General features: G+C 36.7%; 2 protein-coding genes across 2 annotated transcripts in view; both read left to right on the forward strand.

The window, feature by feature from the left end:
* Positions 1 to 20,710, forward strand: LOC125179286. Its single transcript, XM_047884864.1, has 21 exons — positions 1 to 312; positions 888 to 981; positions 1,824 to 1,969; positions 2,607 to 2,659; positions 3,207 to 3,554; positions 4,493 to 4,711; positions 7,523 to 7,654; positions 7,999 to 8,160; positions 9,210 to 9,335; positions 11,474 to 11,612; positions 12,069 to 12,145; positions 14,157 to 14,291; positions 15,007 to 15,071; positions 15,276 to 15,459; positions 16,018 to 16,106; positions 16,772 to 16,958; positions 17,406 to 17,714; positions 18,175 to 18,392; positions 18,763 to 18,841; positions 20,117 to 20,289; positions 20,603 to 20,710. The coding sequence occupies exons 1-21, from the start codon at positions 188 to 190 to the stop codon at positions 20,708 to 20,710; spliced, it is 3,168 nt and encodes a 1,055-aa protein (XP_047740820.1). The 5' UTR covers positions 1 to 187.
* LOC108679191 (receptor-type tyrosine-protein phosphatase alpha) overlaps positions 20,710 to 27,061 on the forward strand; it is a 13,625-nt gene continuing 7,273 nt past the window's right edge. Inside the window, exons 1-9 of the mRNA XM_018167790.2 lie at positions 20,710 to 20,728; positions 21,063 to 21,195; positions 22,033 to 22,121; positions 22,622 to 22,662; positions 23,285 to 23,639; positions 24,284 to 24,411; positions 25,474 to 25,561; positions 25,981 to 26,057; positions 26,834 to 26,977. Of these exons, the coding sequence (XP_018023279.1) occupies positions 20,710 to 20,728; positions 21,063 to 21,195; positions 22,033 to 22,121; positions 22,622 to 22,662; positions 23,285 to 23,639; positions 24,284 to 24,411; positions 25,474 to 25,561; positions 25,981 to 26,057; positions 26,834 to 26,977 (1,074 nt within the window). The remainder of the gene's footprint in view (positions 20,729 to 21,062; positions 21,196 to 22,032; positions 22,122 to 22,621; positions 22,663 to 23,284; positions 23,640 to 24,283; positions 24,412 to 25,473; positions 25,562 to 25,980; positions 26,058 to 26,833; positions 26,978 to 27,061) is intronic.

Genomic DNA, 27,061 nt, shown 5'->3' on the forward strand with positions numbered 1-27,061 from the left:
TCAGCCAATTATTTAATTTCACTGGTTTATTCAATTATCTATATAAATTTGATCTTAAAATTAACACCCGCTAAAAAGTAAAACATATTTGGAATAATGGTAAGAGTCTCTCTTAGTATAACCATTCTTCAATAAAAGTATCAGTGAAGACCGCAAGTTAGACGCGTGACGTCATCAGAGCGACGGGATGAGGGTGCCTGAGAAGGCGCTGTGCCTGGCGCTGCTGTGCCTCACGGCCGCAACGGCGCAGTCGCCTGCTGCTGATTGGGCGTGCGCGACAACGTTTGGGAACAGTGCCGGCACCAGTCATAGGTGAGGGGAATTTAGTCAGTACTAATGTGAATAGTGATAATAATTACACATAGACTAGTATCGATTGTTACAACAATATCTTCGGTAGTAAAAGTTATTAGAGAAAAGTAGATTGTCATGAAAGTAAAGCGTACACGAGACAACGTAATGTATGAGTTATTCTTACACTGAACGTTGAATAAGAGGGCTGCTGGAACCAGCAGTAAAGTGGCACAGAACTTCAACCAAAGAATATCCATGATAATTTATTGTAGCTACAAAGTGTTGAATAAATTGCAGCTACAAGTTGAATAAATTGATATGTACTATGCACAAAATAATAGAAAAAAGTTTTATGCAGTCTCATACTTTGACATCATTGAATAAAATTGATTTACCAAATAAACCTCAGTGTATTTATTAAAATTAAGTCAACACGCTAAAATCTCCAACACTACCAATAATGCTGTTTGAATAGCGACGCAAGTTACGGTAATCTTCAAAGTTTGTGCATGCATTTTTGACAGCAACGGAGTAATTTCTGAAATTCGTAGCACAGAATATTGACCGAACTATTTTTTCCAACTTTGCATCAGGTGCCCGGGCTCGTGCACGACATGGCGGAACCAGTCCTACTCCGAGGCATACGGCGGGGGATCAGACGTTACAGGCACTTTAATTTATGACGGGGTGAGAGAAATTAACAGTATGGCAGCAATGATATGCTTTCAGCCTGAAGAAAATAAGAAAATGCAATTCCTAGCTAATCACATTTAAGGTATTTCGGCTGAAGTCTGTTTTTGATATTTCCAACCGTCACCAAAATCTTGAAAGGGTAAGTATTAATTTCGTTTTCTCAGGTCTGTGGGTCCAAGCTATGCCTAGAAATTTTTCTTTTATCTTCAAATTTGTGTCACTTTGTTTCCAATTATCGTTTTCATTATGTTCAGTAGAGATATGAATTTACGTGTGGTGTTATACATAAGGGTTTGTCAAAACGGAAAACGAGGCAACTTTTTTGGTGCATTTAGTCAAAAGTAATGAGTTTATGTCACTTAGGCCCGGGATACTTGAAGTTAAAATATCAATCATGTTTCAATGTCAAATTATGGTCGGAAGTTGCGGTTTTAATTCGATTGATTGAACAAGCATAGGGTGGATTTGGGATCACGATTAGCGATATCGGAAAAATTATTCCATTATTGAACTTGATTTTTATACTTTCAATGCTTTATGAATTCATGAATTTAAAAGCAAAAATCGGCCCATGAATCTCAAAAAGTCAAAGTTAACGCTACGCCGGTGGCAAATTTGCGTTCCACGCTTGCGAATACAGGTTCTGAGAAAAAATGTATAGTTGTTCATAAGATTCACAATATCTATAGTACCATTATTTACAACTTTTATGTCTCTCTAAAATGTTTCCTAGTCGATATGTCACGCAGTTGCAAAAGACAATTTCGATCATGTTAGAACCCACGGTAAGACATTCAACTTTGTAACTGCTGCTCTGACCGAGCTGAACGTGGCAGAGCTCCCCGGTGTGTCTGGCCGCCCTCCACGCCGGCGTCTTGCGGGCCGGGGAGGACAAGGAGGTCTCCTTCACATCTGCGACGGCCACCGACAGCTTCGTGGGCACAATCCGTAATCGCGTTGTGTCGAAATACAAGAATATACAGTGAGTAAAGACTTGTTATTTAATATAAGTAAAGACTGGTATTCGATAATTTTTTCACGTAGTGTCTAAAATCAAGTGCGTTATAGAAACTTTTGACATTACATCACTGTTTAGGTCATTTTCTTCTCTGGCAAACTGCTTATTTTGGAAAAAATTTACCTTCTTGAGATATATATATATGAGTGATGCTTGCAAGGCATTAATCGCTCTGTCATAGATGAAATGAATGATACCATTCATTACATGTGGCTATTTATATATATTTCATTTTCAGTGAATGATACTTATGTCATTTTATTGGAGTTTTGTTTCATGTTATGAAACCACAGAACAATGTTGCTACTGCTTGTATATGTTTGATTTTATTTATCAATGGTTAGTCTACGCTGTAAGACAATAGGAAACAGATTTTTTGCAAAAAAATACGTCTTAAATGTGTGTAGAGTCCTATATACAGTATGTATGTATATACGACCTTATTGCTGTTATTATACGTAACTTGACGGAGCTTCACGCAAAAAAACGTGTTCTGTAAGAAATTAATTCAATAATGGAATCTTCAATATGAATGGATAAATTTTTAAATGTTTAGATACCACGTGGATATTTTAACCTAAAAATGTCATAATTTTTCCAGACCAAATCAACAATCGTTCAGTTTCAGTGAAATATCCTTCCCAACGATCACAGGTGAGGCCACCGTTCAGTGATATCATCCTATATAAGCTTTGTTATCTCATTTTCTTACAATATGTTATTTCTATTATTATTTTTCCTTATTTTTATCTTAATTAAGGTCAGTTTGCATTTCGCTGAAGTGGAGAAAAGAAACATGACTAACCGTGAATAACTACATTAAAATTTTCTAGGTTAACATCAGAGATAGCAACTGAATATATTTCATGTGATATGATATGTGATATGATGTGATATGATATTTCATGAATGCCAAATTGATTTAATGTCATCGGCAATTTATAGTTTATAATATATATACATGCGAAATAGATATTGCGTTTGAAATTTGTTTGTATTTTCTGTCCGGACAAAAAGAAAAAAAAAAACAGGGCAATTTGCGCATGAAAATGCCATAAAGGATTTAATTTTTCACTGGGAATATTCCTACTTCCATCTAGCCAAAAAAGCACAATCTAAGGTTCATTAAAGCCACTTGGTAAAAAATAAGCTACGATGATAAAAATTTCATAATATGTCACGTACTTGATAATTCCAACAGAAACAAAGCTAACAGGCACAGCCGTCATCATGGTACACAACAACAACCATCAGTCATGCCCGTACATTTACCGATCATACAACAAACCAAAAGTAAGCTACTGCGATCAGACGTCGGTATCCTTAACCGTGGCTTGCATTCCGGCCTCGAGTGGCACGCAGTTGCCGTTTCCGTATTTCACTCGCTGGGACTACAAGAGCTTCACGGCAAGTCCCATAACCGTGGAGATCACGACAAGCTCTGACTACCTGACCGCAACCAGCAATGCTATTTTCAACTCTCGAGTGCTGAGGTGCCTCAGCGACCAGCCTGAGAGCGACGTCACCAGCATATTTGGCAGAGTGGGAGGTAAGGGCTGAGGGGTTTGAATTGAAGTAGTTCATGTACCGTAATGAATAATTTAAATTTTTTGTTAATCCTCATTACTAGTGTGATCTAGCTGGGATACACATACCTCGCATTGTTTAAACATGGGTGGTTAATGGCGAGAGAATTCATCGATTTAAATTTTCAGGGTTGAAAAATATTCTGCAGATGACGTTGGTTGATCAAAATGCAGGTTTAAGAAAGTAATTTTAATTAATTAACAATGTTTGGAATGTGACAACATTTATTTTCAAGTTATAGGAAGCATTCAGTACTGAAATTTCAATAGAAATAAGTATACATGATACATGCAAATATTACTTTCTTACTTTATTCCGGAAAACATTACCTTGTTCGATCCTGAAAATTGTCCTGAAATGCTTTCTCTGGTCATTAACAACCCGTGTTTATAGAAGTTTCTTCTACCAATAAATACTTATACCTCTTATTTGTGTATATACTCATTTTTATTTCATTAACCTTGAATTGCTTTTATGTGCGAATATTCCAAATTAAAATCAATATATATCTGCCAGTAGTTCTTACCCACGCTATGTTTAAAAGAAATCCCTAACCGCTAGTTCAACAACACTGAAAAATCTGTGATTTTGAACTGTATTTAATAACCAACTTAAAATATTCATGATTTACTGTTTACTTTATATTATGCATTTTTTTCTTGTTCAAAATTTGTGTCGCTCAAGTACTTACAGTGTTTTCTCTGTTGATTCCTTAATGCATGTCGATACAACCAACTCAATCTCACTTTTTTATCAACGGTATAATAAATTACGGGAGATTAACCAGAACGATCATATCGTGTATCGTTCCGCGCCTACGTTTACACATCGCCGTTTATTATTGATTATTGAAAACAAAGACTTTTAATACCTGTTCTTCAGATAATGTTTATGTTCTAGCTACCTACACGCCCCCGCTATCAACGGTGACGAAGAGTGTGGGTGAAGACATAACCTTTGTGTCCGTGCCTCGAGGAGTGACAATAAACCGACTCCCTACGGTTAACGGTGCAATAACGTCGTCCTTAGGGCACCTGACGATTGAAGACGCGGGCCTCTACAGTTTTACTGGCGGGAAAGACAGCACTGACCAGTCTTATGTGCGACTCATCGTGAGAAGTAAGATATCCTTTAGTTTTTAAAGCACTTTAGATATTTTTAGTCGTTACTAAAAAAGATCTCTAATTTTCCTACAAATGTTTGTCATTACTTGCAGAAATTATTTCTGGGCCCAACAATTCTTAGGCCCAACAATTGCTAGCAACTTTCACCAGCCGCCACTACCGCCAGCCATCGCTAACAACATTAATTACCAGAGCTGGGCAGCCCTACTTGGAAATGTAGCGGCGCTACCGCTACCGCTACATGCTCTAAATGTAGCGGGCGCCACCGCTACCGCTACAGTAAAATGTAGCGCGCTACATTAGTTGCTACAATGGCCAAAATTATTGGAAATCTCTAAATATTTATTGTTCTGCAATTGGGATTTACTCATTAATATTTAATGATAATAAAACATTTTTAAAACATATCAATGCTACTTTATTGCAATTAACCTAACCGAACTAGTATGGGTTACCCCAGGGTTAGATACAGTAAAAAAAAGTTACAGTTATTTTTATGTTCTACCTTCCCTACATGGATGTGAACTTTAATCTACCAATCTAAAAAATTATCCACATATACATAAAAAATCAGTCTTTTTCTGTATATATATGTGGATTATTTTTGAGATTGGTAGATTAAAGTAGACATCCATGTAGGGAAGGTGAAACATAAAAATAACTGTGTAAAAATAACTGTAAGCAAACTGAAAGATGAAAAAAACCTGTAAGTGTTAACTGGTAACAACTTAACAAGTAACAACTAACATGTTGACACTAGTAACAGGCTGAGGTTGACAACATTACACCGAAATCTTTTGTACAGTTTTATTCTGTAATTTATATAATGTATGTATCATGCTGGTTTTTAAATAATCTTTAATACCATTAAGGGGACCGGCTACCCTAAAAATCGGAAATTTTGGCTTTACCGTTTTCTCGACTCATTTTGTAGCTGCTGAAAAGGCGCATCTAACGCAGTTTACCGCATGTCTGTGCGTGCTATAATTTTTGCGTAAGACTATTTTAAAAATATATATATGAACATTTTTTAACAATATGTACAAAGTTTTATTTGAATTAAATCTGTATATATAGATCATTACTCACTACAATATCAAGACTTTTTGGGCATATTCTTCTGTTTTCAATGAATTTTACTTTATTTGGCTCCCCTGAACAATTTAAAAATCCAAAAAACGCCTTCTTAAAAAAACTATAACTCCAACAGTGTTCAAGCTACGGCAATGAGAGACATACCATTCGATTTGTAAAAACAATACCTAGCGACTCTAGAAGCCTTTTTTTTAATATTTGCATGGTTTCAATTATATATGGGAAGAGGAGGAAGGTGACGGGTAAAATGTGAAAAAACGGGAAGAACGCGATAAAAAAATGATGAAAAAAATCAAAAATCGGGGCTCTACAGTCGCTAGATATTGTTGTTACAAATCGAATGATATGTGTCTCGACATTGTAGCATGTGATTTGCAAAAGTTATGAACTTTTTTAGAGTACCCCTTATTTGCCGTTTTCTATTAATTTCACGTTTTCTTTCATTTTTTTTTAAATTTACATGAACAAAAAGGTCTTAGATTTCTGTTTTACATATGTGTACCAAGTTTCAAAACGATCCGTCTGTAAACAAAAAAGTTTTGTTGGAGGGTAGCCGGTCCCCTAAGTAAATTCTATAGGCTTTATCTATAAATGTATCGATAGCGCAGTAGCGGCAAAACCTCGTATCGCTACTTAAATATGTAGCGGGCGCTACCGCTACCGCTACATTGCTTTAAATGTAGAGCCGCTACCGCTACCGCTACTGAAAATGTAGCGGCCGCTACATGTAGCGCGCTACTGCCCACCTCTGTTAATTCCCAGCTACCAGCCTTCACTGTCACCAATTATCTCGACGCTTAGCCGGTTAATCCTGATGGTATCGAGATTTAACAAAAATAATTAAGAGGTGGAATATTTTAACTGTTATTTCACAACCGTATACGAAATGAGCGCGCTACTTAAAAAAAAGTAATATCAAAGTTCGACACATTTTCTCATCTCACATTTGCGGTTATGAGGACTCAAGGATAATTTATCTGAGAAAAGTCTGAATGTCAATTTATAAAAAAATATAACTTAGTACTCACTGCAATGAGTGACAGAGAGTGCATTTTCTCGTCGACGAAAACGTGAAGTCACGAACGGACAGACAGACGGAAAGACGGATAGACGGACGGAGATGGCGAGCACAATAGTGCATTTTTTCCATAAATGAGAAAATGCGCTAAAAACGGCTTCAACAAAACTTGGGGCAACGTTAATGATAGTATAATTAATTTGCTACTACTCTAGTTATTATGTTGCTGACATAAAAAAATGACAAAGGCATTCAATCAAATATTTTTCGCTCTCTAGCACAGACTATACTAATAGCCAAATACGCGGTCCCTGAAATGCACGTTTTTTAGCAACTGGTGTAAAATTGACAGGCTACTGATACTGAGCGGCGAATCGAGCTCCAGTCATTACGTTGATGCTCAGCTTGACACGATTTCAGCACAAGATTGTACTGAACTTGAACCTCCGTCGTCAATCTTTATTATGTGATGTAACGTTTGAGATGCGCTCCCATGTCTTCGTAGGAACACGATGTGGGTGAGACGTGCTTACATGTTAATACTGTTGGTGACGTGCTCTCTCGTTAACCCGTTAGTATTTTCAATAATTTACATGGTGGGGTGATGAGAGGTTGCAAGTTTCATATATACATAATTTACATTTTTTGAACAAAGTTAATAGAAATAACAACATAATTCATCTTTATTATGAGGTTGCCCGAAGCATCGCTTTGGCATGGACTGTGCCCAGTGGTGCCCGGACTGCCTCAACTCTGGGGAATGTCATCCCCGCTCTGGGGAATGCGTGTGCGCTCCCGGCACATATGGGGACCGCTGCCAATACTGTGAGTGTTGCCATCAGGCAAATTATTGTATATTATTTTATTACGGTGTCATCTTGAACCAATGTTGTTAATTTGTTATTAATGCCACCAAATGCAATATCCGAGATATGGACGGCCATTTACCTAAGATAACGGTACAAGAAATTGATGTTTCCTGGTTAAAAGATGCACGAATTTCGGATAGGAATTTTTCTCGGATTTGAACTATTTTATATCAAATAGAATTAACTTACTTATTCCAATTAGAAAGATTCCCAAAAATGTTCTGTACCAAGTACAAAAATCATCAGGTCATCGGATGCAAGTCACCAGATCAAATAAATCCAGTCTTTCTGAATTTCCAGACTGCCCTAGAGACCGATATGGTGAAGGTTGCAGGAGGGACTGCTCTGCACAGCACCTGCGCTGGTCATCCACGCCGTCTTGCGCTGGGCTCACCTTCTGCATCCACGACCCGAAGGGCTGCTCCTGCTTGCCTGGATACCTGGCGCCCAACTGCGACTCTGGTCAGGGTGATACGGAGAGAGCAGACGCATTTAATTTTGATTTGCATTCTGTCTTTTAAAGAAATTTGGACTTGGGATAAATATTTGATGCTCATTTGCATCATTGAGCAGAAGAACATTCACTTGAATAACTGAATCTGAAGTATTCTCCTTCAAACGCATGACATGTGATGCTGAAGTAATATTTGTTACCGAACTGGCGGTTTAGCGACTACACCGTCTAAATAATCTGGAGCCAAAGCTAAAGGGGAACCAATAAAAGCTCAAAGTTTCTCCGCAAATATTTGACACTCGAGTATAATTCATAAGAAATCATAATAAGTGCGTAAAATTTTTTGCGGTTAATCAGATTACGTCTGAAAACAATAGTTCTGGTTCAGAAACAAGTTTGCTTATATTTTTTGAATTTATTCACCCCGATTATTTGTATTCAGTTTACCTCCAACACATTTAGATCTCGGGAATCGGTAGCTCAAATTTGGTCACTTAGCGTACTTTAGTGTCCGATGTCAATATTACGTCTCATTTTATTCATTAAAATTGAGACGCTTGATTGACACCGGATATTAGTATGAATTTTAACAGCCTATTGACATATTCAAAATCCTTTAACTTCATCATTAAATCGTGCATAATATGAAGCCCAGCGAGTACAAATTCACAAGACGTATTACGTTATGTTCGCGGACAAAATACGATGATGCCTCATCCACAGAAAAATCACTCCGAATTTTTTAAAAATCAACGAATTGTAAATTGCTTGCCTTTTAGCAACCAATATAAACCACTTACGCCAGGCGAAGTCGCATTCAGCTTGTCATTGTTACAAAACATACAGCGTGTCATTAATGCAGGACTTTAACGGAATGCAAATAAGCTACAATTTCGTTTTTTCCTTTCGAAATGAGCACCGAATTTTTAATTCAATTCCGCCTCCATTTTTTATATGTTATGGCACATTTATTTTCACTTCACCTTCTTGGGAGAGATGTAACTATTTTTAATTCAAGATCCTACAGTAGTAGGATGATGTATGAACCCCAACACAGAGTGTCCCCCTGGGCGCTACGGCCCCGACTGCGCGCTGTCCTGCCGCTACTGCAAGGACGGCGTCTGCGATGCCGGCGACGGCAGATGCACGCACGGCTGCCTGGTCCCTGCGCTCTGCGATGCAAGTTCGTGTCTATAGTACAAGTTCAAGTAATTTATTTGTTGGTAAATAGTAATTTATCCTCGTGGTTAGATATAATGGAGTTGGTTTGGGTGTTTTCTTTTGATTCGTTACGGCCATGTCAAAAAAACTCATCCGTTCCAACGACTAGTCATTCCAAATAATTTTCATTCCCTTTTGCTAATATTAAATCAAAGTGCGAAAGACAATTCTGATCCTCGGTTTTGTCATCAGTTTTACTGGTGACAATACCAAATTTTATTCAAACATATTGTGCAAGGATGTCATCTAGAGGTGAGTTTATAAACTTTTTCTCTACGTATCAGGGTAGGAACTAGTAATAAAAACGGCTATCTACGAAGCAAAGATAATATTATTGGTAATTGTTTGTAAACGATGCACAAATCCTAGACAGTTGGAGCGATTGGGAGGGAATGCATCAATAGATCGAGAATCAGTACAAAGCTATCAGGTCCCATCTTCAAACTATCAGATAGTCTAACGCAACAAATTGTAGGAGCAAGGACACCAGATATCTGAAACTGTAGATAGTAAAACATTGTAGTTCACTTCATCCGGCGCTAAACCTTTTACTACAGAATATCTAGGCGAACGATTGTACAGTGAATATTCTAACCTACAAAGGTTAACCTAGGTTAAAGTTTATTCTATTCTAACCTAGGTTGAAAAATTCTGAAAAAATGTTTATTCTATTCTAACCTAGGTTAAAGTTTAAAGACGAAAAAGCGATGACAGTCACTACTCTCGATGCCTGATGATTCGCATGCCCCTTATTTACATGTCGATGCTTGATCCATATCCTCCTAGGTCACATGTCGCTTCTCAAGTTCCACCAGTACCTTATTTTACACATTGAAGTGAAATTTTATGCATACATGCAGGAGATAATGATATCGTCTGCAGAAAATTTTCAATAATATCAGTTGCAAATTTTCCAGCAACTGATGTCTCCCTTGTTAGCGTTGGTAATGAATAATTGCGAAAGGTTCCTTACAAGCTCATTTAAAGGAAAATAAATTAATAATTAAAATGCCTGCTGCAATTTTACCGTGAGCATCACATCTCAGTTTGGACATGCCCCCTGTAGCCCGCAAATCTAATACGCTCTACGAAACCTATCGCATTATATATTTATATAGAGTTAGAGATCTATAAATTTTGCTTCAAAGAAGGTTGTAGACTTCTTCATCTTTTGGACTACACTAGAGTAATTGGAGTAACTTCATCGACATTGAGCAGCTGTTTTTCCTGCCACCTGAGACAATTTCGCAACCAGACCAGGTCTCAAAGTCTTACCATCGAGCAACTTCATCTCATGATCCGTGATGAATTCAACAGGCTTCCTGACACCCTTGACAACAACTCTCATTGTGCTGGAGAAACACACCAGCATCTTCATCGTGCAGTGACCCGAAATATTCTTTTTCTTTAGTTGGAATTTATGGGAGCCTCTGAAGACTTGTTCAATGCGGCCCCACGTCAGAACAGTTCAAGGAATTTGACTGAATTTTGTTTTAAGGTACAATATTGGGTGACTTGAAAAAAAAACTCGAGATTTCTCAATGGCTGAAGGGTTGCAGAACGGGGCCACCAAAGTGGAGACCACACCGGGGCGGAGAGCACCACTCCAAAAATTAAATTACTTCCTTGAACCTGAATTTTTATCAACCAACGTCCACTGAAGAATATTGTTCGATCCTGAAAATTTAAATCAATGATTTCTCTGATCATTAACCACTCGTGTTTAAATAAGCTTATTCTGCTATCTTATAGTAATTATATAGAGTTATATATAACATTTTTATACTCTACTAATGACCAGTCAGAACATAGAGTGAGATAGATAAAAAATGTAAAAAATACGAATCTTTACATAAACATTCTTGTGACAATATAATTAGAGCGACTTGTTTAGATAACACTTTTGCAATGCTAATTATGGAAATTATTTTCGATTTAACATGCATGAATGCTAAGTCATAAAATTATATCATTTATAACATATATTGTAATTACTCGGCACTGACATATAAGTCATCATCTAAAACTGGTTAAGTATTTTGAATGTCTTGCTTTTTTGAACGTTTAATAAAAAATGTTCCACATGCTTTGCGCCGCTAGGTAGCCGCCCTCTGAACTTGCCGCGGTTCAGGGCCCCAGCCGAGCTCAGCTGCAGCAACACCGCCTGCGCCGTGGCGCTGCGGGCCTGGTCGCCCCGCGACGACGAAGGGACGCTGGAGCCTGGCAACTATGTTACGGGGTGAGGCTGATGTGTGGACGAAAGTGTGTTTCTAAAATGACTGTCATTTAAACCCACTAATACAAATGTTACAAAAATAACCTGTAGACAATGTAGGATGTTACTAGGACTTTACATGTGGATGAGTGAATCGTAATTTGTAAAATTTAAGTAAAATTACTTCCAAATACCCGAAAATCGTTTTTCCCTAAACAAAAAAAATAACGCTTGTTAATTCCTCATACCTGTCAAATAAAAATAAATTCATATTATCCATTAAGTCATCAATACCAGCTTTGACTGGCACATGCTGATTGCAGCTCAACACTGAAGTCACTGATCAACAAAGACAGAAAATATTGTTTTAGCAGTAAAGCATCATTGACTTTCAATTGCCGTCAGTGAATCACAATGAAAAAATTGTAGGTAGAAAATTGTAAATTCACCAATTCAAAATTGCAATTCTTCTATCATCAGGTATCGCCTGCAGGTCAAGAGTTTAAGCAGTTCAGATGCCGAGTGGAAAACTCCTGAAATGTCTACTCACTCTACAGGTAGGATCTGCACAGGATTTTATTTCCAAAAAGTATTCAAAAAACAAAGCAGCCTACAGTAGGTTATAAGAAAATTTTCCTAAAAACAATGTTCTAATAATAATAATATTTTAATAATAAAAAAACGAAATAATAACCAAAAAACAAAGCAGCGTACTGGACGTTAAAAAAAGAAAATGTGCTTGGACTGCAGTCCAGAGTGTTTTCATTTAACGTATTCTGCCCCTAGATCCGAGATTTATTCACCAAATGTGGAAATAATAAATATTACTTAAGGCACACGACTCACGATATCAATTTTAGTCTAGTTTTATTAATGATTCAATTTATTCAAAGTTTGTAGAAATGTATTATTTTTTGAAGCACCCATTGTTAATATTACTAACGTTGTCCAAATTTTATCTTGCCCTTAGTGAAGCAATTGTCAAGAAATTCATTCTAATCTCATCCATTAGAATGGTAAAAAATCCACCATATGGCATTGTAAACTGTAATTTAATTGAAAGATTGCAATTTGGAATGTTTTTTTCATTTAAATTAATTAAAATAAAATTTATTTGTTAAATTTCGAATTTCCACTCAATTCCAAAATTGTTCTCTTCTAGAATGCTATCGCAAAGATCTTTGAAGGATTGAGCTAGATAACGACAAATAATTGAGTTGAAACAGATTTATTGTAGTATCATTTTGTAGTACAGGTAGTCTTTTTCCAGTACGCAATCCAAGCGAACAAGCAGAGTCAAGGTCAGCTTATTGGGCCGACACTTGAAATTTTGAGGATGTTAAACTGGGCAAAGAAACGCATAAGGTTAAACCAGACTGACTTTTGAATGTCGCTCTGCATGATTATGAGATTCAATAAAGCATTTTTATTTCAATGTATAGCTTACATTACCAAATAAAATAAAGTGCACGTGTAGAGTGCTTTTAGAAATGAAGTTTAATGGTAGTACGCTGTTTTCATTCGGAAGTTTAAACGGCGGCCGCATTTATGGGGTCGCACACCGCAACAGTTAACAATTTTTATGGTCGCCACTGTTCCACAAGTTAAAGAAAGATTGAACACCTTGGCATTTCAGGTAAAGTAAAGCTTAAAGTCAAGTTAGAGATTTAAACGGAACCCGCCAAAGAAAGTTCCATAGGAATTCAAGGTATTGGTCAAGTAAAGATTTAATTTTAGCTGATAATTCTTCAAAAGGTAACTGTTGCTAAGCTTGACGGGCCTGCCAAAGTGTTTGTTAGGAGACAAAAGCTTGCGCCCAATAGTAAACAAATTACTTAACAAGGGTCGTGCACCACAAAATTAGACCAGTAGTAGAAGATAAGAAAAATATGGCGCTGAACTAAGAACAATGGGAACAGATAGGACCGCGAAAAAGACTTTACGATAGAAGTAAACTTTAAGATAGCCACTTCGAGCGCAGCGACTCAGTCTTATACAGATAGAGCAAGCTCTGCTTCTTCATAGGAAGTTTCAAGTAGCCAGGTTAGGAAATTTTCCCAAGAAGTATCACTATGACTTACATAACTTATGCCTGAGAAATATCAATGTAACTAGATGGAACGATTGTCTTTGCTTCGAGAAGACCAAATCCACCTAAAAGAAGTTTTCAGGATCTGTTTACAATTTGAAGTGGATATCTAGACCGCACGTTGCACAACGCATTTCATATCGGTATAGTGAAAAAATTTTACGAACATAAAAACACGAAACAATAATCATGTTAGACGCGAATTTGATGCAAAATTAGAACCTAACAGGATTTCTCTTTTATTGTCAAGCAGCTACGGCGTCTTCAATCTCAATTAGTAATACTTTCATGAGCATAATTTTTGAATTTTATGAAAGTATGGATACTGGTGTCTAGCTAGCAATTCATATGGCATCAACGTAGAGAATATTTGTTACTTCCGGCAGTTCGACATTAATATCCCAACTGATAATGTTTGAGTGCTAGTGATTGCAGTAAAACTTCCATCACATGACTAATATTGTGTGTAAATCCCGTAGAGTTTAAGTTCAACTTCGTCCCCGGCTGGTGGTACGCCGTGAGGGTTTTGGTCGACACCTCGAGAGGCTCGGCAGACACCGACTACAACCTCGACATCCGGCAAACTGAGGTGCAGATTGCCTGCCTTACTGAAGGTGAGTACGTGGATGCCATTGAGGGAGCTGAGGTGCAGATTGCCTGCCCTGTCTCTTATACACATCTAGATGTGTATAAGAGACAGGTGCAACAATTACAACTTCAACCACAATTAATTTCTGGGTTTGGTTCATCTGTTTGCGGTGAAGGGCCTACATGTAGAAGAAAGCCTAAAAGCTGAGATACCATAGATATTTCCTGGCTTGTCATACTAACTAACTTTAGAGTTTTGAGTGTAGTTGGGGGAAACTTACTTGCCGGGCAGCAAATTTGAACTGCACCGATGAACTCATTATCATATAACCGAACATTAAAACCTGTTGAGCAATTAGTAAACTCATTGGTTGAGGTCATGCGCTAGACTGAAGATAACAACATTACAATCTGATGTGCTTATGATTCGATGTACCTAGAACTTATATATTCACTTCAACAACCTCAGGTAAACTGAGTCGAATCTTAAGGATAGCTGGGTCTTTTTTGGGCGGAAGGGGACTTGAATTGTATATTTTCTAGTCGGCACTTTGCTAGAACTTCAGAGTTAAGTGTGTTCGATGTTTGAGCCAAAATATAATGTGCATTTGCCTTTAACTTATTCTAATAGAGCAAGTCAATTGTAGTATCAGAACTTTTTACATTACGATTCGTGATCTTGTCGAATATCATGGGCACTGGGAGAAGAATAACTCTAAACAGTTTTGTCTTCCTGAGCAGCAACCTACGGAAAACTTAACCTTTTCGAGGAGGAGGTAACAATGAACCGCATCGTTGTTGGTGGGGTGAGTACTCTCCATTCGTTTCGATAGTCCTCAATGAGTGTGTTACACGACTGATGCAGAAGTTTATGAAATAGTTCACTATATATTATTTTGTCAAGTTTTAAGCACAAACGACCTGGATATGATGCTGTATTTATTTATAGTTACTCTGCTATTTTGCTTCGTTACTCAGCAATGACCTCCACTAATATTTATTTGTTCCAGGTAAATTCGGCCGCATGCGATGAACTTTCGATTAATTTCTCCGTCAAAGAAGCCTCAACACAGGCGACTGTCAGGCAGCAGGGCAGGCATGGACACCAGCTTTGGGCTGACGACCTCACGCCCAACACCACCTACGTCTTCTCTGTGAACTCCGCCTCACTGAGCGTCACGACTCTGCCTCGCGGTGAGAAACATGGCACTGGGATTGGTTCATGATTCAAATCCTCAATATTATAACCAATCAACTATAACAAGGCTATTGAATTTACGGAGAATCGTCGTGTCGTGTGCTGCATTTCCATCCATTCACATGCAATTATTCCCACTTTATCCGCACTTTTATTAACCACACAAAAGCATCACTCGTATGGTCAGAACTCTATCCTACGGTCCTATTAAAGTGCCAAGGGAAATGAGCTCACCGGGATACACTATGATAATCATTGACAATATTTTATTCAGTAAAGATCAGATCCCGGGGTTTGAAATTACTATAACGACACGACGGCATGAACCGGAGCAATGTGGCTCAATGGCTACGCCGTAGCTTAGGTGAAGCAATAGCACTAACTTCCTACTTAGGTGGAGCAATAGCACTAACTTCCTACTTAGGTGAAGCAATAGCACTAACTTCCTGCTTAAGGGGCAATAAGGTGGAGCAATAGCACTAACTTCCTACTTAGGTGGAGCAATAGCACTAACTTCCTACTCTGAGTGGCTGCCAATAGAGCCTCCTCGGCAGCCTTACCCAAACCTTACAAAGACTTCCCAGGAAACACGTCAGGGGGCGCTATCGTGATCTCACTAAGAGACAGAACCAACGTCTTTGAAGTTCGATGGTATCTCGTCTAGTCAAGCTTGATTAATAGATTACTTCTGACTATCAAAATCTAAGTTAATATATCTTAGTTTCAGCTGGTATTTAAAGATATTTCGATTAGAATAAATTTGTTTGTTTATCAACAATGACGTTTCATAAATTGATCACTATAAGAGAACAGTTTCACTATTTTACTGACCTAAGCACTAGCATTTCTGGCAACCTAGACCATGTACCCAAATTATTGCTGTTTGTCCTCGCTTTTCTTTTTATTGCGCCGTAGCATAGATTATGTTCAGGCTATTAAGCCTGGGCTTCTACTATTTTTATGTCTGGGCAACACTGTCTTGGCTCTTATAATAGACTATTTTGTCAAAACAATTGTGGTGGGCATTTAAAAGATATTATATTTAAAAACTAGGATACAATATTACCATAAAAATGTTCTTCTTTTAAATAAAACAAGTTTCAACTTCATAACGTTCTTAGTTTTTTATTTATTAACAAATTAAAAGGGTTACTTAATTCTGAAACACCCTGTATAAGCCTCTACTAATATAAGCCTCGTACTTTTGGACTTCGAGCCACATGCGGATGCACAAATAAATTACATTGCATAACGACAGCCGTCATTCTCGATTTCCAAAGACTGCCTATGTATGTATGTTTTGTGCAGAGGACAAGGAGAGTAGGCTGCAGCGACAAAGAACACGAAAATGTTCGACAGTCTCTAAGTCTGTACGAGCCCCGCGTGCTGCTGACGCAGCTGGAGGCGTACACGGAGTACGAGGTTTGCGTGCTCGCCTTCAACAGAGGCGGGAGCAGTGAGACGTGCGGGGCGATGCTCACCCTGCCTAACAGCGGTGAGGGGTGCCGCCTTCCCATTCACGGAATATCCACGTATAAATAAGCAGTGTGTTGGACACGTATAATCACTCGAAGAAAATAATTCCATGCTATTAGGCATTATCTTTTGCAGAAAATGAAAAGAAGCAGACAAATATGGGGCCTTCTATCTTGCTTCTATAATTGGATTATTAATTTTGCAGCGCCGCTTCAATTAGTGAAGGAGTGCCTGATGGGGTTGCTTATTACTCGCCTGTGGTCCTTATTAAAAAATATTTCCATTCTCTCATTTGCTTTCAATTATCAATTTTTCAATGTGCTTAATATTTAATTTTTACTATAAAAAATACAAAAAATGCCTGAAAGATTTCCAGAGCTTGTAACAAAATCACAATTTACATAACTGTAAGCCAAATAAGGTCAATAATTCTGTGTTTTTATGGTTATGTGATTTATTTTTACAGCTCCGACCTTGCCAGTTACTCAACTGAAATGCCTGTCTGACGGATGTTCCGTTCACGTCGGTGACGGCTGTTCACAATACAACGGACCCAACCTGACACTCGTGTGGACGTTTTCTGGAGCCCCGGCCTGCAACGCTTCTGCCCGACATTCGCTGCGTTTTGAAAATAAATTATCTTACTTTGGTACTTTCAACTCCAGAAACCTAAATCTTCTGCCCGGTATAACTTATAACTTGAGCGTGTTTGTCAAGAACGACTATGGGGAGGGTCAGCCAGTGCACGCCACATACGCCAGCCCGAATGAAAAAGGTGCGTGTGCCACACATCGGTTGAATGATCAAAATTAATTGATTTGTCTGCTAGGGAGGAACTTATTTATTTCCTTGCATCTCTCCTTTCCTTTCTTATATATTTTAACTTACTCTTACTTTACATATTTTTTAATATTTTAACTTTTACTTCATTTAACCAGTTCTCATACACTCGTATAACCGATATTACAGCGAATTCACGGAATATGTGACGAGCCACGGGCTAGATAAGGCGTGATCGTGTTCAGAGTTCTATATCATGTTTGCGAATACTACGTGATTTGTAGATCAATTCTAGCTATTATTAGAAACTTTTTAATGCTTCTGTCAAAGAATTCCTCAAACGACCACACTTCATGTATTTATTGTTACTTGAAGTCGGCCCTCTATGAGGTTAAATGATATTATTTGGCATTTGTAAACGAAACAACAAATGTTTCCTGTGTCCTCACCATCAGTTCCCGGGCCGGTGGAAGAGTTGACCTCAACTGCAACGCCCACTTCCGTCAGCCTGCGCTGGAGAAGACCTTGTCCCCCCAAGGCCCCCATCCTCGGTTACCGCGTCACTGTCGGGCGTAACTATCAGTTCTACTCTGAGTCGGAGTGTCCCGGTAACGCAGCTTACTTCTGCCTCACCTTCACAGCATTGAATCCTGATCAGACGTACAAATTTGAGGTAAGATATCGTAGGGTACAGTAAGATAAAATATTGGTTATAACGATTTCAATAAAATTTACAGTAATGGAGATTAGCAATGAAAGTTCCAGGAAAATGAGGCTAGGTAGTAGCTACAACTTGGTCCAGGCGGGGTACTGTATCGGTTACTCTGGAAAAGTCCCGCGAGTTTCATATAAAAGGAAACACTTCGAAATAAAATTAATTCCCCAATTATGTTAAAGCCTCAATTTACCTCAATTGTTTGTCAATGGAGCTTGCATGAAGCCTTGACCTTCAAATTGCTTACCTGAACTTCATTCGCGCAGCATTATTGCATAATTAAAAATTATGTTGTTGATAAAACTATGCAGACTATGTGTTCCTGCAGGTAAAGAGCTGCTCAGACAGCTCATATTATGCAGCTTGTTCTGCAGCGGAGCCGATAAGCGTCAAGACACAAGAAACAGGTCAGGCGCTGTGGGCACAGGATCTCGGGCATCCTACCCATGCACGAACTTTTTAAATGCTAGACTTTATCGAAGATTTTCTTCAATACATATAATTACACATAATGTTGCAATTAGTTACATTAGCATAATAACTTATCGGGCAATAATTAATTTAACCCAATTAAATTTGGTGGTTGATTGAACTGGATTTGAAATTCAATTTATGAATTGATATTGATTAAAATGATTGATACTATATTAGAGCGTCAATTCAACCGATTATTCATAATAAAATCGTTGTGAATGATTGAATAAATTGTAATTACCAACAACCCGGTTCAATGATATAGCCGAATTTTTAAGCAGAATGCATCAAAATTGTCACATTTGCGGTTACTAGCATTTATAGTTAGTTATGATGCTGATTTCTGAATTAGATTTTATGCAATCAGAAGATCAATTACAATTATTCATGTTAACTGATAACCCATATTTATTTTTTATTTTTGTTGATTGAGATTTAAATGTGAGTGATTATAATCATGTTCGATGACTCATTTTAGATTTGGACATTGTTTTCATCTCACTATATAAGCTTAGTGACGAATCACTGAAATCTGTTTCTGTCTATAGCTTTTTAACTATCTTATTATTAAACTTTTTGTCTAAGACATACTGATTCAAGTCATGAGCAAACTTTAAAAAAATATTAGATTCAGTTGAAATAACTGAATTTCTTCTACATTTAAATGAACAATAATTATAGGGCGGTTTTCCGCTTTCTTATTATGGTTTTTAACTTATTTTTAATCTATTTAAATATACATCGATAATCTATGAAGAACTCATTGAATGCGTAATTCTATCAATTGACTAGCCATGCATTATCTGATTTACACGAATACAACTATATTGTGGTGATGAAGGCGAAATTAGGATGAGTATCCCCTGGAAAACTTTCTGGTCATCAGTGAAGTAGACGCGCGATTATTGACTTACGTATTCGAAGTACTCAAATTGAGTCTAAATTGAGCCTCCAATTACATAAATTCCGTGATTTGAAATAAATTATGACGATTATTAATAGTTCTTCAAGGATAAGCTTTGCCTTTGACTTTTTCTTTAATTAATAAAATAGGTTTATAAACACAAACAAAATAGTTTTATTCATAATAATTTATAAAAATTTAAATGCCAAAGTTAGCACAAATGGATAACAAAAGTCTCGGCATTTCAAAAAGTTTATGCCAGTTTACACTATCCTTTGCAATTAATTACCTTCGCTAATTGCAGCTCCTGAACCACCAACGATGACGCAAACGAGAAGGCCGAAGGGCTTGAACATTTCGTTTACGTCGTCTGGGGCGAATACAAAACAATGTTTTATCGAAACTTTTCACGGCGGCAACCTCATATCTAACAATACTTACGACATCATCGGCAACGGGCAGCAGATCAACACATCGGTGAGCATTCATTTCGAGATAAAAATTGATATGATCAAACTTACCATTTGTAGTACAAAAATATGTTTTTGAACTAAAAAATTCGCAGATTGTGTGTTCACAATTTAAGAATGGAACTCAGAATAATTCTTTATTCCCCAATGTCAGTGTGCCTTCGTCGTTTTTTTATTCTGTAAAGAATCTCGTTTAATTTATCTGATGAAATAGGCTGACGTTTCGGTCGTGGGACATTGATCAAATATCATCCCTTGCGCGGTTTGAGTGAAACTCAGATTTCTTCTTCCATCGCGCAGATGGACGATCTTCTTCCTAGTTCTGTGTACGACTTCTCGTCGTGGTGCTGCAACCACGTCGGCTGTTCACTGCGAACCAACGCCTCAGAAGCAACCGAGTTCGAGGCTCCGGTGGTGAACCGTCATGATGTCAGCCCGTCTAAAACGTGAGCATTTATATGCGCTGGAAATATTGTGACGTCGCCGTCATGATGTCAGCCCGTCTAAAACTTGAGCATATATATGCGGTGTTAATATGTTCATCTGTGCAGCAAATGAAGTATAACTCAACGATTGAGATAGCGTGGTTTGAAATGTTAAGACGAAGCATCAAAATTCGGAAAATATTGTGTCATTTGATGACACTGCTTATTTCTGAAAGCGTTCTGATTCACTCATTTTTTAGAGCTGTAATATCCTTATTTCACTGAGATATTTTTTCTGACAATTCACGCGCTTAACGAGTGCACAATCTAATTGTTTATTCCTATATTGTCACAGACGAAGAAGAATTCGTCTTAGAAAATTTAGACCGTCCAATCATCGCTGGCAGCAGCGGAATGGCAGCAGGCGCTACCGTTGGCATCGCCATAGGCGTGTTGGTGATCCTTGCGCTGGTGGTCCTTCTTTTGGTGTAAGTAAAATAATATTTGCTGCTAAAAATAATGAGCGGTGACAATGTTTTGTAATATATACAATGTTTTCACTTAATATAAATTGGAAATTGTACGAAAAGCTGGGTATTTTTCTTGTTAATCTCCGAGATAGAACTTTGAAATAAGTCGTTCTACAAATTTTGAGATTATTCTGTTTTCTGACCTCCTTGAAAACCGTTAGCATTGGTAAGGTGCTCCACGTTTAAGCCAGGTAAGTAATGAAGTGTGCTTAACCTCGTAAATACTGCAAACGCTTGAATACGTTTCTGCTCTGCACATTACGACCGTACCTCATTTGAGCATTCATATGATGTCATCTACGTATCGAACTGAATAAAAATGTATACCTTTAACAGCTAAAGGAAGTATGAAACAGTAAAGCTTTCTTTTGCTAAGAAAATAACCAGAAATTTCAATCAATTCCTCTACCCCGAGGACGTTTGTGATGATCATGATTTGTTTCATCTGGCACTCTCATTCGTTGTCCATAAAATAATTTCAATATTTTCGCACATAATTTCTAGTTACAGAATTATTATAATGATAGTAACTTAAAATCTTATCGCAATACAGACACAGACGACTGCGTTCTAATCACTCCAAGCAATAATTATTATAGTTACAGAATATATATATATATATTCTAGTTAAAGAATTATTATAATGATAAAAATTTAAAATATTATCGCAATACAGACACAGACGACTGCGTTCTAATCACTCCAAGCAATAATTATTATAGTTACAGAATATATATATATTCTAGTTACAGAATTATTATAATGATAAAAATTTAAAATCTTATCGCAATATAGGCACAGGCGACTGCAGTCTAATCATCCAAAGCAACATGGGATTCTTGCTCCCTCGAAACCGGCAGAACAAGCGCCTCCTACTCGTCCCGGTGAGATCAGTTATAGAAATTATTGCCGAAAATAAGAATTTGGGATTTTTTTATATTCCCCGGTATAATAAGGAGGAATAAACTGAAATCTATCGTCCCTACTTGGGACCCGATCTTCACTAAGCAGTATTTATATTTATATATTTAGGTATATAATATGCTATTAATTTAATATTTTATTTGCATCCAGATAAATTTAATTACACTCTAATTTTTTTCCATTGATAGGATACGATTGCCGCGAATAGCTTGAATTTTCGATATAAAAACGTTTGTTATTACCGCTGGATCATTGTCAGTAATTTCCAGTTTATTGACAATCAATATAAACTTTTTCAATAGCTTTGGTTCACAAACTCGTAGTATGAAAAAATATTTGTATATAAAAACTCTACACGAGGCTTAATTTAACTGCACTGTATCCTAAAACAGAACAAATTTTGCTGAATTACGGTACATTGACATCGAAAAAAAAACTGCATTCGCTATATCTTTTTCAGATGCCGTTAAACCGGAAAAGGGCCAGAGTCAAGTTGGAAAGGTATGATATGTGACATTAATTAATGAATGTGACATTAATGAATGTGATTAAACTAATGTAACATTAATGGATGTGATCAAACTGAAAATCTTAAATTAAATGATTGGCGAAAGCACTGAACATTGAATGAATTAAAAGATGTGCCAATAATTTGTAATAGATCTACACAATAATGTGTAATAGATCCACACAAAATGTGTAACAGATCTACACAATAATGTGTAATGGATCTACACAATAGTGTGTAATGGATCCACACAATAATGTTTAATGGATCAGTACAATAATGTTTAATGGATCTACACAATAATGTGTAATAGATCTACACAATAATTTCTAGTGGATCTACCCAATAATATGTAATCGATCTACATATTATTGTATCCACACTTTTTTGAACCAAATCGCTATCAGACATGCGCAATCTATCAAGAGTTGATGGGTTGTTTCACATAAAGTTTATGATCTGACTTATTCAAAAATATTTAATACCTTACGAGTAAATGATGATCAAAAATGGGATAATTGGAAAAACTGCAACATATACTGCATATTGCGACTGAAACCTTATTCTCATAGCGAATGAATGATTAGTTATAATCTCGGAATTTTTTCTTTACAGTTAGTTTCCAGGCTCAGAAATATACCCGCCATAGCAGAAGATTCGACTAAGGCGAAAATCATCACAGAAAACGAGCCTCTGTCGAAAACGAACAAGAAAGGCAATCAAAAACAGAATGATGAGGCAAACCACAGCGATCTTCCTGGAGTTATTGCTCTACCTGTACTGAAACCTGCACAACGGGCTCCCGCTTTGCAGCAATCTGATGTACGCAAGTCAGTTTTGCAGCCTGCAAAACCTGTCAAACCTGAAAATCACACAAAAATTGCGCAGCCCGCACAGCAATTTCCTCTGCAACGGGAAACAGCTTCCTGGAAACCTGTTTCGGCTGTGAAACCCCTCGTCCTATCAGCAGGTTAATAACACGCCACTTTGTGCAATATTGTCAACTTTATTTTTGTTTGCATTTAAAAGATAAAATGTAATTTTAGAAGTATAATGTGCACGTCATTTTTATGGAGTAGGCTAGCTCACGGATTTCATCATACACCATTAAATATGGCTGTAAAAGAATGGTAAATTTTAGGTTGGAAATAACGCATGGGAAATAAGTTCTCTACTTAGTAGAGCCATTTCTTTTTTTGGTTTAGCATTTCCATAATCTGATTAGTTTTTTTGCGTGATTTCACATTATTTTATAATTAGAATATTTACGAAGTGAAGATACGCATTTAAATTCTAATTCAGTCAATATAATTTAGCAGTCGCAAATCTACGGGAAATTTTACGGGAAACTGGCAATCTACGGGGGAAAATTTAATGTCCAAATAATTGCGCAATTAATATGATAAATTTTTTGTTCGAAGTTCACGAATCTTCGAAAATCAATGCTGTAACGATCAATGCTGAAAGTATTAAGGTAACTATCACGTTATTTACCGTTGATGAAATTATCAGAAAAATTACGCACGCATTTATCTGCTATTTTTATTCGATTTTACTTATTTAAAAAAATTTATAATAAGATTTTATTATCTATCTATTGTTATTGTGTCTCAGAACCTGACGCTATATACGTCAACGAGGAGTCGACGGCAGCGCCTGACGCCGGCGCCGTGAGGCTGCAAGACATGGAGGCTTTCCTCAACAAGAACATTGGCTCCAGCGAACTGACCCAAGAATTCTCAGTAAGAATTGAATTCTTATAGCAAAAACGCAAATAAATCCTAATTTTAGTTTTAGGCTTTCCACAACAAGAACATTGGCTCCAGTGAACTGACCCAAGAATTCTCAGTAAGAAATGAATTCTTAAAAAATGCAAATAAATCCTAATTTTAGTTTTAGGCTTTCCACAACAAGAACATTGGCTCCAGTGAACTGACCCAAGAATTCTCAGTAAGAAATGATTTCTCATTGCAGTAATGCAAGAAAGCAAAAAATATAACTTAGTACTCACTGCAGTGAGTGACAAAGAGCACATTTTCTCGTCGACGAAAACGTGAAGTCACGGACAGACGGACTGACGGACATGATCAGTACAATAGCGCCTTTTTTTATAAATGAGAAAATGCGCTGGAAAAAAAATCCTAATTTCAGTGTTAGTCTAAAAAGCGACGACAAAAAAATCCCATATTGATGCTGTTTGCCAGGAAATAAAACATTGAACTTTAGTTTGAATTCATTCAAATGAATCACGGATGATTTTCCTCCAAACATTCATTTTGTTGTAACGTTTACTTTTTATTGAAACAGTAATTCTCAAGTACGGCAATTAGGTTTTTTAAGCGCCTGTATAATTTATTCGTGATTTAATGAAGATTTGTGGGTGGCTGGGTAATGCTCATTCACCATAGAAGCTAAATCTATTTACTTCTTATATTTCACAATGAAATCGACTATTCAATTACACAATCAAATCTATAAGATTCGAACAAAAATTTCAATCAACGCCCGTATTCAAGATTTTACGCATTTTTGCTTAATTTAAATAATTTTCTGCTAAAATTTGCTCTAGATGTGTTTTTCACTAATAATCAACCTAAATCAATAGTCATTGTTTCCCAGAAGTATTTTCCATTTTAAGTCCCTAAATACCTTATTAACATTAATCATTAACTTATCATAAACGGATCTTCTTTCTAAAAATAACTAATTAAAAATACCATTATATATAAATATATATAAATTTTTAACATGACCACAAGCTTTACAAAATTTATTAGTCATCCTAATGAAGAACTTCCCTTCAGTCCATGCCCACGAATTTCGGATTTCCGATGACTGACGGCGAACTGCCAGCAAACCGCCACAAGAATCGCTACCGCAACAACCTGCCGTGTGAGTAACATGGCTTATCGGGCAATTAATTAATTGACCGATTAAATTAAAAGAAATTAAAATAAAATGTATATTATTAAAATTAAATTTAAAATAATATTATTCTAATTTTCAATTAATTATCATGAAAATTTAAAGTGGTCAAATTTAATTATAATATGTGAAACGATGTTAAATTTCATTATTATAAATTATAATTATAAGCGAATATTCTATCATTTGCATCGCTGGACTCATTGGTAAATATACATTTAAAGCAAACCGTTATTTTTCCCTTCAAATTACAACAAGAATCGTTTAAAATTTTACACATTCTTAGTTCTACTTATCTTGTTAACCAAATTTCAAAGTAATGAACTTTGAAAGCAATATCCTCATTATAAACAGGTTTTTGTATTCCGCATTTTTGATAATTTCAGACAACGAAACCAGGGTTCGGCTGAAGGTTATAAACAACGACCCTAACTCAGACTACATCAACGCCAACGTGGTGAAGGTAATAAATACGTCATATAATTATATTTATTCTTGTTTGAAATACAATCGATAAATTCAAATTCGTTTACGTTCACTTAAGAACTTGATGTGAATGCGGCAGAGTAGCTTTGCAACTCTGCTCCTCAGTGATACTGGGATTTGACTGGCAATTAGTAATAGTAATTGAAATAATTGCAAATTTATAGTAGTAGTAATTGAAAATTTATAATTCAATAAGCTGATAGAACAAAGTGGGAAAATTCTCGCAAGGGTGAAAATCCCTTGATGCGAGAATTTTCCCACTTCAGTCTATCAGTATACTTGAATCATAAACTTTCAATTACTAGATATCAATCATCTCAGATTTTTATTTCAATTCTTTTCAATTCGCATCGCAAGATTTATTATTTTATTCCAATTCTTTTTTATTTATTTATACTTGTACGCATACCAAAGTCATATCAATATTTCTTGGCTATTTATATTTATTAATCCATAATTATTCATCTCGTACCTGTTGCTTTCTTCAATAAATTGTCAACTTGTGTTCGTCACTCGCACGTAGTCACGTCTTTAACAGTTTGTAATTTTTTGTCAGTCATATTATTCATTATTCTGTTTCCTCACTGAAACATATCATCGATATTTTTGCCCTTTAATTTCTTGAAAATCATTCGCATCTTTCGATATAACCTGCCATGTTTTCATCGAATGTTTGGCAATGATGATGTCATTTCGACAAACCTATATTAAGATTGTCTAGTGATTGTCAAACATGTAACCATTTACCATCAGGGAGCCGTCAGCAATCGTCGGTACATCGCATCGCAAGGCCCGAAAGACGAGAACGAGTGCACCATCTCGGACTTCTGGAGGATGATTGTCGAGCAAGAAGTGAATGTCATCATAATGGTAGCGAACTTCGTCGAGAAAAACGTCGTAAGTTAAATATTGGTTTGATTAACTCATAATCAAGTTACGAAATTGTCGATTAATTAATAAATGGAATGATTATTTTTGATA

Source organism: Hyalella azteca, unplaced genomic scaffold (genome assembly GCF_000764305.2).
Source record: "Hyalella azteca isolate HAZT.00-mixed unplaced genomic scaffold, Hazt_2.0.2 contig16339, whole genome shotgun sequence".
Classification (NCBI taxonomy): domain Eukaryota; kingdom Metazoa; phylum Arthropoda; class Malacostraca; order Amphipoda; family Hyalellidae; genus Hyalella; species Hyalella azteca.